General features: G+C 40.2%; 1 protein-coding gene across 1 annotated transcript in view; it reads left to right on the top strand.

The window, feature by feature from the left end:
* The window catches only part of SYNE1 (spectrin repeat containing nuclear envelope protein 1), a 164619-nt gene that overhangs the window by 34931 nt on the left and 115999 nt on the right, over positions 1–13689 (top strand). The window contains exons 21-33 of the mRNA XM_053461370.1: positions 407–571; positions 1128–1262; positions 1428–1586; positions 2637–2845; positions 4576–4684; positions 5189–5353; positions 5556–5723; positions 7318–7494; positions 9229–9369; positions 9958–10118; positions 10387–10537; positions 11155–11382; positions 11845–11943. Coding sequence (XP_053317345.1) covers positions 407–571; positions 1128–1262; positions 1428–1586; positions 2637–2845; positions 4576–4684; positions 5189–5353; positions 5556–5723; positions 7318–7494; positions 9229–9369; positions 9958–10118; positions 10387–10537; positions 11155–11382; positions 11845–11943 — 2067 coding nt within the window. The remainder of the gene's footprint in view (positions 1–406; positions 572–1127; positions 1263–1427; positions 1587–2636; positions 2846–4575; positions 4685–5188; positions 5354–5555; positions 5724–7317; positions 7495–9228; positions 9370–9957; positions 10119–10386; positions 10538–11154; positions 11383–11844; positions 11944–13689) is intronic.

Genomic DNA, 13689 nt, shown 5'->3' with positions numbered 1-13689 from the left:
TAAGGCAATGCACTGGCAGGGATAGACATCATGTTTCACCTTATTGTGATGATTCAAGAGGTGCCCAACCGAAAACTAACATAAGGTCAATAAGGAAATTAAGAAAAAAAAACACTATTAATTTTACACTTTATCAAAATCCTGAAATCCAATTGGTTGCTTGACAAAAGCAACACTCTATTTCTTCATTTGGTGGGATTAGTGGTGACTTTCATCATGAACTCAGTATTGTAGAACAAAATTAGGGGTTTTTTTTATATTAGGCCTTTCATGGATGGATTATTTTAACTTTCCAAAAGCAGATCTCTGCGCCATACTTATGATGTGTGTTTTGCTACTCTCAGAATCAAATCTTCATTAGCATTACAAATATGAACATCACATTTTTTTTTGTTTTGCACTCAAGAACACAACAAAGAAATTAGCGGAATGGAAAAAAAGGGTAGAAGCTAATACCAACATGATGAAGAAATTTGAAGAATCCAAGGAGGAGCTTGAGAATGCTCTAAAAACAGCTGAAATGTACTTTAAAGAGAAGGGAAACCCAGAAGAAATGCTAAAAAAGCACACTGTAAGTAGACAACACCGTTCAGGCACCATAGCATGAACAAGCATGACAACAACAGGGTCTGTGTGTATCTGTTTTACTTGTTACTAAAACCACTGTAATAATAATAATAATAATAAAATAATAATAAAATAAAAAATAATAATTAAAAAAAAAATATATATATATATATATATATATATATATGTATACAAAAATAACAAATTAAGGTTCAGGAGAATGTATTCACTTTTAGTGGGTATCATAACAGAAATTCAAAGTTTCAGCCCCTGCACCAATATTCATAAAGGTAGAATTTACATGATTTTGGTAGAAAAGTAGAATTTACATAATTTTGATCCAGATTTTAAGGTTTCAGTATAGCCATATGCCTATCCCATGTATGTTTAAATTCCCTCACTGTGTTAACCACAATCTGCTGAGATTTTGTTCCACTTATCCACTTAACCACCACCCTCGCCGTGTCAAAAACGAAATGTCATGCTGTCTGTGACGAATAGTTATATCATTGAATGTAGAAGGATTTCTTATGAAAAATTGGCTTTTAATGTTTCCACAGGAATTTTTCGGACAGTTGGATCAGAAGGTACTTAACACCTTCTTGAAAGCTTGTGATGAACTGACGGACATACTTCCTGAGCAGGACCAGCAACCTCTGCAAGAAACTGTCAGGAAGCTTCACAAACAGTGGAAGGTTTGTACCTAAGCGCAAACATTAGCACGCCAAGTTTGACCGTTCACCGATATAGCTGCATGTTTATTGGGCTGAGAATCTCGTATTATAATGAGTACTGTTTAGAGTAACAAAAAAAATAATTTTCAATCAAATTGTTGAATTCTCTTCTGTTTCATTCCAAAGGACTTTCAGAGTGAAGCACCCTATCATTTACTACACATAAAAATTGACCTAGAAAAAAACAGGATTCTATCAACAGTTGAAGAGTGCAAAGCGGAGCTGGCTCGAGAGAACAAAATGCTTCCAGGGGAAGGAAGTGAAAAGATAATTAAAGAACACAGGGTGCGTGTTCTTACCATCTGTTCTCCTCACTGTCAAAGGGGCAGTGCAGAATGCAAAGCTATATCTATAGAAATAAAATTAGAATTTGTATGTCTATGTTACTGTAACAAATTAGAGCTCTTTGTAGCCAATTTGAGATTAGCAGGTTTGAGATTATGCAGTTTGCCAAAGCTCATTTCCGCCAGGTGCATTCAACGCATAAATCAAGCTATGTTGTCAAACATTACAAAACATGAATTGATCATTATTATTCTCAACTCTAATAGCGCTGCTGATTAATTTATGTAGAATTGCGAGCAGGGCTTCAAAAGTCGTATCAGAAGCATCGCCGATATCTGATATAGCATACCTGACAACGTTCCTAGTTTCACCAAGAAGTCTTGTTTTGGAACCTCAGTTGTGCCGTCGTTGGGTTGCTCCTTCAGCGATGCACTTGAACAAAGCCAGAGATTTTGTACCTTACGTGGGCTTTGTACATACATTGTAGAATTCTATACACAAAAAGTAAACCTATGTTTCAAAATTATATATATATATATATATATATATGTATGTATTACCATTCAAAGGTTTGGGGTCACTTCCCGTGGAAAACAAGGACATTTCTAGCTGTGTAACATAATTGCAAAAGGATTTTCTAATGATCATTTAGACTTTTAAACTTAAACTTGGATTATTGAACACAACGCGCCATTGGAACCCAGGAGCGATGGTTACTGATAAAGGGCTCTGTATCCCTATGAAGATATTCCATTACAAATCAGCCATTTTCTGCTACGATTGTCATTTACAACATGAACAACGTCTGCACTCTATTTTTGATCTACTTGATGTTATTTTAATGGGCAAAATTTGCTTTACTTTCAAAAACAAGGACATTTTGAAATGACCCCAAACTTGAACGGTAGTATAAATATATATAAAAACACAAAACGGCGAAAGGTATCCTTATTTTCTCCATGACATCACCCATCAAGCCCTGCCCTACTGTTTAGTTGCTGATAGTTGCTGATGTTGCTGCTAATTGTTGCTGTTATTGTTATGTTGTAGGCTTTCTTCAGCGAGAAAGGGTTCTACCAGCTGTGTGAAAAAAGATTACGATTAATTGAAGAGCTGTGTTTGAAACTACAAGACAGAGACCCTGCAAAGGGAGTGTCTGAAACTATCAAACGGGTAATGAGAGAACTGAGAGCTGAAATCGACAGCACCCATCAGATGCTGATGGCACACCCAGACAAATGGAAGAACTTTAACGGCAGGTATGATCTACAGTGCTGAATACCGACAGAAATACTGCTTATATCAGGGGTTTCCAGCCTGTCGGCCCTCCAGCTGCTGCAGGACTACATCTCCTACAATGCTCTTTCAGCTGAGTGCCTGATAGAGGAGTATGGGAGATGTAGTCCTACGACAGCTGGAGGGCCGCAGGTTGGGCAGCCCTGGCTTGTATTAAAGGGACAATGCAATGCCCCATACAGACCTACCTAGCATATTTAAGCATGTTAATGTGATTCTTTACCTGTAAAATACTTACTTTGTTAAAAAGCAGCAGCTGCATCTACCATCCCCAAATCTGCCCGCATTTGATACCAGTTCTAGCTTTAGTCATCAGTATATAAGTTTAAAAGACCAGTGGCACATCTGATTTAAAAGGTGGCCAGCTGAAAACAATACATTGTAAAAATACCGTATTTGCTCGATTATAAGACGAGGTTTTTTTCAGAGCAAATGCTCTGAAAAATACCCCTCGTCTTCTAATCGGGGTCGTCTTCTAATCAGACCTCCTGTCTCACCCCCCCCATCATACACACACTTACCGGTGCTTCCTGCTGTATTGCCGGGGCAGTGGGTTGACGTCTACGCGATCCGCGTAGACAACGTCCGCTGCAGCCGGAAGGAGGTGTGGCTAGCAGCGGGGGTTGTCTGCATCCGTCGCGTAGACCTTCCCCGACTGTCAGAGATCAGAGTTCCCCGCACCGGTGCTGACAGCCGGGGAAAGTATACGCGACGGACGCAGACAAACCCCCGCTGCCAACTCCACCTCCTTCCGGCTGCCGCGGAAGGCGACGTCAACCCGCTGCCCCGGCTGGAAGCACCGGTAAGAGAGGGCTGAGAGGGGTGAGAGAGGGGAGAGGGGGTGAGAGAGAGGAGAGGGGGTGAGAGAGAGAGAGTGTGTGTGTGTTAGTTGAATGGGGGTATAGGGTGTGTGTGTGTTAAATGGGGGCATAGGGCATTTCTGGAGTGGCGTTAAGGGGGCATTTAATAGAGCACTCTGCCTCCTGAAATGCCTTATACCTCCCTATATGCCACTCTGCCCCATAATATGCCTTTTAACCCCCTAAATGCCAGAGTGGCATATAGGGGTATAAGGCATTTCTGGAGGCAGAGTGCTCTATACAATGCCTTTTAACTCCCTTAATGCCATTCTGCCTCCTGAAATGCCTTATACCTCCCTATATGCCACTCTGCCCCATAATATGCTTTTTAACCCCCTAAATGCCAGAATGGGATATAGGGGTATAAGGCATTTCTGGAGGCAGAGTGGCACATAGGGGGTCAAAAGGCATACCATGGGGCACAGTGGCATATAGAGGGTTAAAAGGCATATCATGGGCCACAGTGCCATATTGGAGTGGCAATCCTGGGGGCAGATGTGCGTAACTGGGGGACAGGTACAAGAAATAAAAACAAAAAAAATATTTTTCTCAATCATAGCTTTTATTAAAAAAAATAGTTTACATGAATTAACATTTACTGGTAAAACTTTTTTCCTTTGGGGTCGTCTTATATTCAGGCTTTTTCTTTTTTTCCTAAGTTAATATTCAGATTTTGGGGGGTCGTCTTATAATCAGGGTCGTCTTATAATCGAGCAAATACGGTAAATTTTCTTAAAAAAAACTTTGTTTTTAATGTGATGTAAGTAATTTTTAAAAAAAAATGGTGATTCTTCTTTAACATCATGTTTTCCGTCTGTCTTTTTTCATTTCAGGATTATTGAGTTATCGGACTGGATAGTGGCCAGTGATAAAAAGCTAAAGCAAATAGAAAGCATGGCCAAGGATTCTGGAAAATATAAAGAGCTGAAAGCTTTACTACAGGTGACATGAGAACTAAACTTGTTACCAATACATTTCTGACCCTTTCAGTTATTATATGGAAATATTATTTTAGAAAAGCTTAGATCCCACAGTTTCCGCTCATCTTGGGTAAATGGGAATCCTATGTGGAACGATGGAGTTCCTACTAAAGGGAAACAGCATATGTCAAGTTTACAGGCTTAGTAGAGTGACACAAGTATTAGACATGTTTATGTTATTGGAATAAATATCCACTATTATTTGTCCAACCTATGATAAAACCTAATAGGGAGTGGGTTTAAACATGTAACCCCCCTGTTCTGCTTTTGTGGGGCAGTGAGGCTGATGAGACACTTGGGAAGATCCTTAGATGTCCCCTGATTGGCATAGAGAGCTGTAAAATCAATGGATTTCTGTGTGCCCACATGGCCACCTCATATACCGATATGGGTTTACAGACTGGATAGCATACCGAACAACAGACCTGAAGGGGCTCCTCTTTAACAGTATGTATTGTTGTTGCAGGAAATCAAACAACATGCCGTAAGACAAGAAGAGAACCTCAGCTTTTTGAAAGACAGGCTAACAGGTCTTACTGGGATTTCAGTTGAGAATGAAGTGAAGAAACAGGGGAATGAACTTTCTAGGCTTTCCACAGATTTGAAGAGGCTTTTAGATCTTCTTTTCGAGGTGAGATACGGAATTCTATTAGGAGTGCGTCGTGTTTGAACAGGCTTGCAAAAAAATCATAAGTAAAAGAGTGAGTGAATTTATATGCTGGAACAAAAACTCCAACACTGTGCTTTCTGGGACATGCACTCATCCACATGTACTCACTTAAAACCACATTAAAGGAGCTTACATGTGTTTGCGATTGTTATCCATTCAATAGGTGGAGAAGCTCTTAGATACAGTCAGTGACTGCGTACAGTACAAGGAAGAAGTGGAAAGTGTGCTGAGTGAATTCATTTGCAGCTCTAAAGAAGCCCAGACAGAAGCCGAGAAAATACTGGATACCGAGAGCTTTGCAGAGGCTCAAGCATTGCTCCTACACTACCAGGTACGGGCATCAGCAAACTTGCTGTTGCTTGAAGTCATGAAACTACATCATACATAAACAGAACCGACCATAGAAAATGTACAGTATCATTGTACGTTGAACCTTTAAAGGCATACAGCGATGTACTAACCGTCACTGTTGCTGTAGTCCTAATCTGTACCCTAACCCACCCTTCCCATAACGCTTCTCCCCTTCTAAAAAGAAAATCCAGTCCCTCATCCCACAGCATAAATCTGTGCTTCTTCCAGCAGCGATATCTTTCACTTATGCCCTCCATTAGCTACACTAAGCATAGTGCTAAGATATGGCATCATATAATTGATCTGTGCTTAATTGCTTAGTGAGACAGATCTCTGATCTCCTCTTCCCTGTTACCTTCCAATCATCTGATGATGTCATCCTAAACTGAGGCTGATGTTATGTGGTCCAATGTTTTACCCAACATTTTGTAATTTACAGTTGTAATGAAAATTCTCATATTTGAATTTATAGCTAATATTGAATGCTTAATTTGGGTTTTAGGTTGGTTACTGACTATTTTTTAGATGATCAGATTGTAGTCTTGAGTTGTAAGGAATTACAAGCTTCTTGATTAGTAATTTAAGTTGCAAATTATGACATTTGAAGAGTTTTATGACTATACAGTGCTAGGCCAATGGGGGTTGATGTTCCTGGAGGAAGAAGCCAAATGGCAAACGATCTAGGTAAGCTGGAAAAATGGTCAGAGCTGTGGCAATTGGCATTTAACGTGGATAAATGCAAAGTAATGCACCTGGGGCATAAAAACCCAAGGGCAGAGTATAGACTATTTGGTACTGTCCTAACCTCAACGTGTGAGGAAAGGGATTTAGGGGTAATTATTTCTGAGGATTTAAAGGTAGGTAGACAATGCAGTAGAGCAGCAGGTAATGCTAGCAGAATGCTTGGTTGTATAGCGAGAGGTATTAGCAGTAGAAAGAGGGAAGTGCTCATGCCGCTGTACAGATCACTGGTGAGACCTCACTTGGAGTATTGTGTACAGTACTGGAGACCATATCTCCAGAAGGATATAGATATGTTGGAGAAAGTGCAGAGAAGGGCTACTAAAATGGTTTATGGATTACAAAATAAACCTTACCAGGACAGGTTAAAGGATCTTAACCTATATAGCCTGGAAAAAAGACGGGACAGGGGGGATATGATAGAAACATTTAAATACTTAAAGGGAATCAACAAAGTAAAGGAAGAAAGTTTATTTAAAAGAAGAAATAAAACCACAACAAGAGGACACAAGCATAAACTAGAGGGGCAAAGGTTTAATGGTAACATCAGAAAATATTACTTTACGGAAAGGGTAGTGGACGCATGGAATAGCCTCCCAGTGGAAGTGGTAGATGTTAATACAGTAAAGTCATTTAAGCAAGCATGGGATAGGCATAATGCCAAGCTAGATATAGGATAAGGGCAAGTACTAAAGGAGAGTACTCAGAGGTTGGGCAGACTGGATGGGCCTTCTGGCTCTTATCTGCCGTCACTTTCTATGTTTCTATGTTTCTATGTTTCTATGTCAATATGAAACAGGTTTAAAATGAATGTTGTGTCCTGGTAATTCTAGCAAAATATGAAGACGATACGTTCAAAGAAGCAGGACGTCCAGGTCCAGATTGCGCGGGCAAAACAACTGCAAGACGATAAAGGTCTTTCTGGCTCCACTCAGGAGGATTTAACCAGAATGGAAGAGAAACTAGACAAAGTGGAAAAGGAAATGGCAAAACAGGAAGAGAACTTGCAGGTGAGTTTATATTTACAATATCTCAGTTATTGAACATGCCTGTTCCATGTGTCCCACAGGCCATCTGAAAACTCCACATACACTATTATGTCATATTATATTGTATATTCACTTGATGACCAGCAACACATCTAAAATGTAAAATGTGGCCAACATTGATATAGATCAATTAGTCTACTAATGCAAAAAAAGATTGGGGTTTATTCACTAAACCAGAATTGTTCATGAGAGTTATACTTTAAAATGCTTTTGGGTCTATTTGCTAATAAGTCAAGTAGTTAAGGGTTAACGCAACTGACCAGACTTAACAGAGATTCCATGACACTTGCATGTCAACTCACATATTCACCAATATTACTGAAAAAAATAATTTTTCCATCCCCTGGGCACTACATTTTAGGGTCCATCCAGCAGTTCTTAAAGAAGCTATCAAGCCCGATCCTAGAGAAAGAGGCTGTTGAAAAACTTAAAATTAAAAAAAGCCAACCACAGAAAAAACATAAATCTGCAAATTGTGTGGAAGAGTGTGTATATATACCGTATTGGCTCGGATATAGGCCGCCCCCGTATATAGGCCGCACCCTAAAAGTTTGGTGCTTTTTTAAAGAAAAAGTTTTTTTCTTTAAAAAAAAGCACCAAAAAAACATGCTGTGTCCCCCCCCCGAGATATGCTGCCACTCTGTCCTCCCCCCCCCGAGATATGCTGCCACTTTGTCCTCCCTCCCCCGAGATACGCTGCCACTTTGTCCTCCCTCCCCCGAGATACGCTGCCACTCTGTCCTCCCCCCCCCGAGATACGCTGTCACTCTGTCCTCCCCCCCCCGAGATATGCTGCCACTCTGTCCCCCCCCCGAGATACGCTGCCACTCTGTCCCCCCCCCGAGATACGCTGCCACTCTGTCCTCCCCCCCGAGATACGCTTCCACTCTGTCCTCCCCCCCGAGATACGCTGCCACTCTGTCCTCCCCCCCCGAGATACGCTGCCACTCTGTCCTCCCCCCCTCCGAGATACGCTGCCACTCTGTCCCCCCCCCCCGACTTACCAGAGCAGACTCCCGGGTGTCTTGCGGAGCCGGAGGGGGACATCTATGCAAATCGCATATACAACTCCCGGTGCCGGCACTCAGCGGAAGTGCCGGAACCGGAAGTTGTATACGCGTATTGCGTAGATGTCTTCCGCCAGTCCCGCAAGACACCCGGGAGTCTTCTCTGGTAAGTCGGGGGGGGGGTCGGTGTAAAATGTATCGTGTGGACGCTTAGACAACCTCCCGTGCCGGCACCCCCCCCCCCGTGAGATGTGCTGGCAGGGAAGGCTGTCTGAGCGTATCGGGGAGTAGGATGCAGGTCCCCTGCACCGCTGCGGGGGATCTGTATCCTAACCCCGCTGCCTGCCCGGCGCCCGGGACTGCTTGTCCCGGGTGTCGGGTGCTAGACCCCGAATATAGGCCGCACCCCCACTTTAAAGACTTAAAGTGGGGGAAAAAAGTACGGCCTATATTCGGGCCAATACGGTATATATATATATTCTAATGCACCTGTGGCTCCCAGTGGTTGGAGGATGTATTGCATCCTCCTTTGACTTGAGTTGAACCTTTAGACTTGATTCTTTTTCTGCAGTTTTTTTTTTCTCTTTCTGCAGAATGTTCACTTATCCCACAGTTGTGTTTTGACAATTATGTATGTTGGTATACCTTGTACACATTTTCATAAAATACTGTTTTCTGTTTTTTTTAGGTCACAATGAACAAGTGGGGGCAGATAGAAACTGGCAAAGATTCAATAACCCACTATCTGAAGGAGATGGGTCCCAACCTTGAACGTACCTTACATTTTGGTACTTTTGAAAGTCTATCATCAGAGCTACAAAAGACAAAGGTAATGTACCAATTATTTAGTACATATTAACATACTAAAATGGTTTTTTGTTAGTAAAAACTGTCATTGAGTGTTAAACGTATTGGCTTCTCGCAGATATATATTTTATTATGAAAATTAAATATTTTGTATTTGATACTGAGATCTTCTTTTCATAACTGCAGTGGAAAACACAGATTATTTTTTATTATTTTATTGGGTTTTCTGAGGCATTTGCAAAATCTTTATTATATGTTTATTTGTAATTACTTTTCTCATACGTTTTCTTCATCATATCCTGGCTTGTGTTTCAGAACCGATTCAAAGCAGGTGAAATATCTCACACGTTTTAAATAAAGCAGGGTTCTTGATTTACAGTAAAATAAATAACAATAAAAATGGTTTATCATAACCTAAAAAATTCTGTGAACTTCACAAAGGGAAGCTAATACGGTTTGTAATTACCCTATATAATAATGTAAGAGGTGTTAAGTTAAGTACGACTGAAAAGTCAACAGGCTAAAGAGGCCAAAGTATGCGCGCGAACAAGTAATTGGACACTAAATATGGGTGAGCATTTGTTGAATCTTATTATAAATTATCTTATAGGAGCATTGCAAGAAAGGCAAAGAAACGTCAGTGCAAGCAAAAAGCCTGGTGAAGCAATCATCAGAGATAGAACTTGGAGCAAAGAGCAAGCAATGTCTTCAGCAGCAGACTAAGTCCATTGAGGAGAAGGTCAAGCAGGTTACAGAGACCCTTACTGAAAAGTAGGTGACATTCGTTAAAGGTGCTCAGTGTTGATACATACAACAGTAGTAACAGCAGTCATGACTCATGGCATCTCAGGGTCTCTCATTACCCCGCCGTTTTATAGCGCCTGCAGCATATGTATAATGCTGGTGTAATGCAGTCGTCATTTATTAACTTACATTTGTCAATGTTTCGATTGATTGGAAAACAATACTTTTTGCTTCACTTTGATGAGGCATTAAATGGGTTACTCAGAAGTTTTTTGTTTTTTTTGTTAATTTCAAGTATCAACAAAATGGAAACAATGAAGCTGAAATGGGAGACATACGACCGGGATTTTGAGACTCACTCAAGTTGGATTTCAGAAAAACAAAAGGAGTTGGCGGAGTTGGAATTCTCAGCAACACTTCCAGAAAACAAAGCGATACGTATTCAGGTATTACACATGAAGTACATAAGTTATGGCCAATTTTATACAGACATATGCTCTGTAAAGGAACAGTGTGACTCAACAGTTGCGCCTTGCAACCTTCTGTCTTTCTGTAACGTAACAAATGCTCAACATATACTATATACATTTTGTATATTAAATGAACAGTATAGTGTCCCATAATGCCCCACCAATGAAGAAAGCATATTCTATGAAAGTACTTTAGACCTTAAGACCTCCTGGACATATTGTGCGAGTCTTTGCTTACCAACAGTGAGTATAACGCATGTTTACAGTGGCAAGCAGAGGTGTCCTGCCGAATATATCTTCAGCAAGTCAGCTTAGGGGCAGAGAAAGAGGCAAAGGGGATGATTCTGCAGTATCTATCTATGTATTTGCAAGGGGATGAAAACAATAATTTAAAGGTAACATCAAGCTATAATAAACATTAATATGAGGAGATATACTAAGATATACTAAGTGATGAAACGATGGAGAATGAAGACCCTATGTTACTCAATTGGCATTTACTGTGCACAACCTCACAGTATGTTTAGAACCTCAAAAAATGCTAATTCCATATAAGTCTGTATATTGGACTTAATTCAATTTTGATCCTGTAGGAAATCATAAAGGAGCTAGAAAGTAAAATGATTGAAGTAGAAGCTCTTGAAGCCAAAAGCCAGGAATTTGCTGAGTTCATCAGCTCCGCAGAATTGTCTCGAATCAAAGCTAGGCTGTCACAGATGGTCAAGCAGTCAGATGGACTTAGACATCACGCACGTCGGTTGGAAGAAAACATTTTGAGTAATGCCCTGCAGCGGCAGAAATTTGAAGAGACATTCAGACAGGTAACCTTATGCATTTGCATATGTAATTATATTAATTGAAACAAAATACCTATCCTTTGTGTAAAAGTCAGTAATCATAGCTCTAAGTTTGACACCAAGCTTAATAGAAATCCTAATTTGGTCTTCAGGGGATACCCTAGTAGCAGAGATGAAAATGTGATTATCATTAAAAAAAACGGATGCTATCTTTCTTCTAACCTGAAAAATTACCTGAGAAATAGTTATTTTTTTACTTGATCATTAGGTTTCATTTAATTATTTTGTGAGATCAGAATGAGTAATTTAATAGCAAAGTTCATTAAGATACATTGCAGAACTAAATGGTAAAAGAAGGCAAGCACTCATTTTGCGTCACGTTCCCATAAAAAATGGCAATTTTTCCAAGTAATTAGTAACTTTCTATGTTTAGGGTGATTATGTCATATCATTTATTGTAAATTCTCTTAATTGTTTGCATGACAGGTGCAGAATACTTTGTCTGATCTGGAAGCTTCTCTGTCCTGCCCGGTTAACAATTGCTCGTCTGCCGCTGATACATACCATGTCCTCCATTCACATCAGGTACAGTCTTGTAAAGATATAAGTAAGCGAGAAGGTGATAAGGGGCTAAATAATATTAATTAAAAATAAATGATGTGAAAAGATTAAATGCTGCTCACTTGATTAAGTGGATACTCCCTTTAAAAAGAATACACTTGTGAGAATGCAAGGAGCGCAAATAAATAGAGGTATTTATAAGTAGAACTTATACATTTATATGACTTGTCTGGCGATTTTGCTTGAAGATCAAGTAAATAAATAGAAAATAGAGCAAATAACAACAATAGTGTTCTCTGTTTGTTAAAGTGAATTTTAAGGTGATTATTTCACTTACACTTTGTTAGAGCAAAGCACTTGTGTTGGTATGGTTCAGTATATGTATGGATCTTGTGATGGCAATTTGTGACTTTTTCAGGGAGTAAGGCAGTATAGCGCAGCACCAGGTTGCATCAAATAGCAAGCAATGTATCCAAAAACAGAAACAGACCATTGTGTATAAAGTTAAGACAACTCTAGTTTAATAGATCAAAAATTAATTTTTTTTAAACTTTTTAATGTATTTATTTAGCAAGCAATGTATCCAAAAACGCATGCAGCCAGATGTTAGCTGTAATTCAATGGGAAATCGCAAAATGCCATTTCCACTTGGCGTTTTTCTGTTTGGCGTTTTTTCAGTCCTCTTTGGCGTTTTTCTGCTTTTTTGGGCTCTGTGGCAGTTTTTCAAAACTGCAGCATGTTGACACTCTGGCGTTTTTTGCAAGAAATCTTGGCTTTTTTTCTCCAATAGAAGTCTATGGGAGAGAAAAAACGCCATGAAAAAGCCATGTGGGTTTATTGCCTTGGCGTTTTTTATGGCGTTTTTTCCACAGTTACAATGCAGAGGATGGACCCAGTATCTTTGTGTCCTACGAGAAATAGGCTGAAAACAAACAGTTTCACACAAAACAAAGTCCTGGACTGGTTCATATTGAATTTTACACCATTTGGAACAAACATGCCATTACAAACAAACATACGCGACCAGATCCTGCGTGCCAAAAGCAACAGCAAACAATTTGCACCATCATTTGGGGCCAATCTTCCCAGAGGAGCAGACATTCGGAATAAAGCATGCCTTACAAACCACAGAAAAGAGACAAAAGGGTCTACCAAGTAAATGACAGCAGGAGAGGGCAGATACTTGCCATTTATCCTAATCCCTTTTAGCTGGGTGAAACTTCTAACTTGTAAAGGCTGGAAAAACTGCCTAAGGTCAAAAAAAGCAATTTCCACAGAAAGGCTAAAACGCCAGAAAAAACTGCAGAAAAAACGCCAAAACGCAGGTAAATGCAGCGGCAGTTTTCTTGGCAGTTTTCCTGGCGTTTTTCATCAAGAAAAAAACGCCGGACAAAAACCCAAGTGGAAACCTAGCCTTAGGCTAGGTTTCCACTTGGGTTTTTGTCCGGCGTTTTTTTCTTGATGAAAAACGCCAGGAAAACTGCCAAGAAAACTGCCGCTGCATTTGTGGCCTAAGTGGAAACCTTGTACCCCAGAGTTTCCCAGCAGCAGTCGTAGCCCCAATAGAACATGTTTTCAGTTTTTCCTGACCTCAACAGGCAGGACTTTCACGATCATTGGCCAGGAAAGTAGCCACTGCTTTGCCCACCTTTGCCCAAATACTGTTGGGAGTACTTGGGAATCTGTGATGAGAAACTGTGCCTAAACCCAGGTCTGACAACATCCTAGAACAATGCTATCCCACCAATCTGCTTTACGGCTTATGCCATG

The sequence above is a fragment of the Spea bombifrons genome, chromosome 3, assembly GCF_027358695.1.
Source record: "Spea bombifrons isolate aSpeBom1 chromosome 3, aSpeBom1.2.pri, whole genome shotgun sequence".
Lineage (NCBI taxonomy): Eukaryota > Metazoa > Chordata > Amphibia > Anura > Pelobatidae > Spea > Spea bombifrons.
The sequence above is the reverse complement of the archived record's forward strand: the minus strand, read 5'-3'. Positions and strand labels throughout refer to the sequence as shown.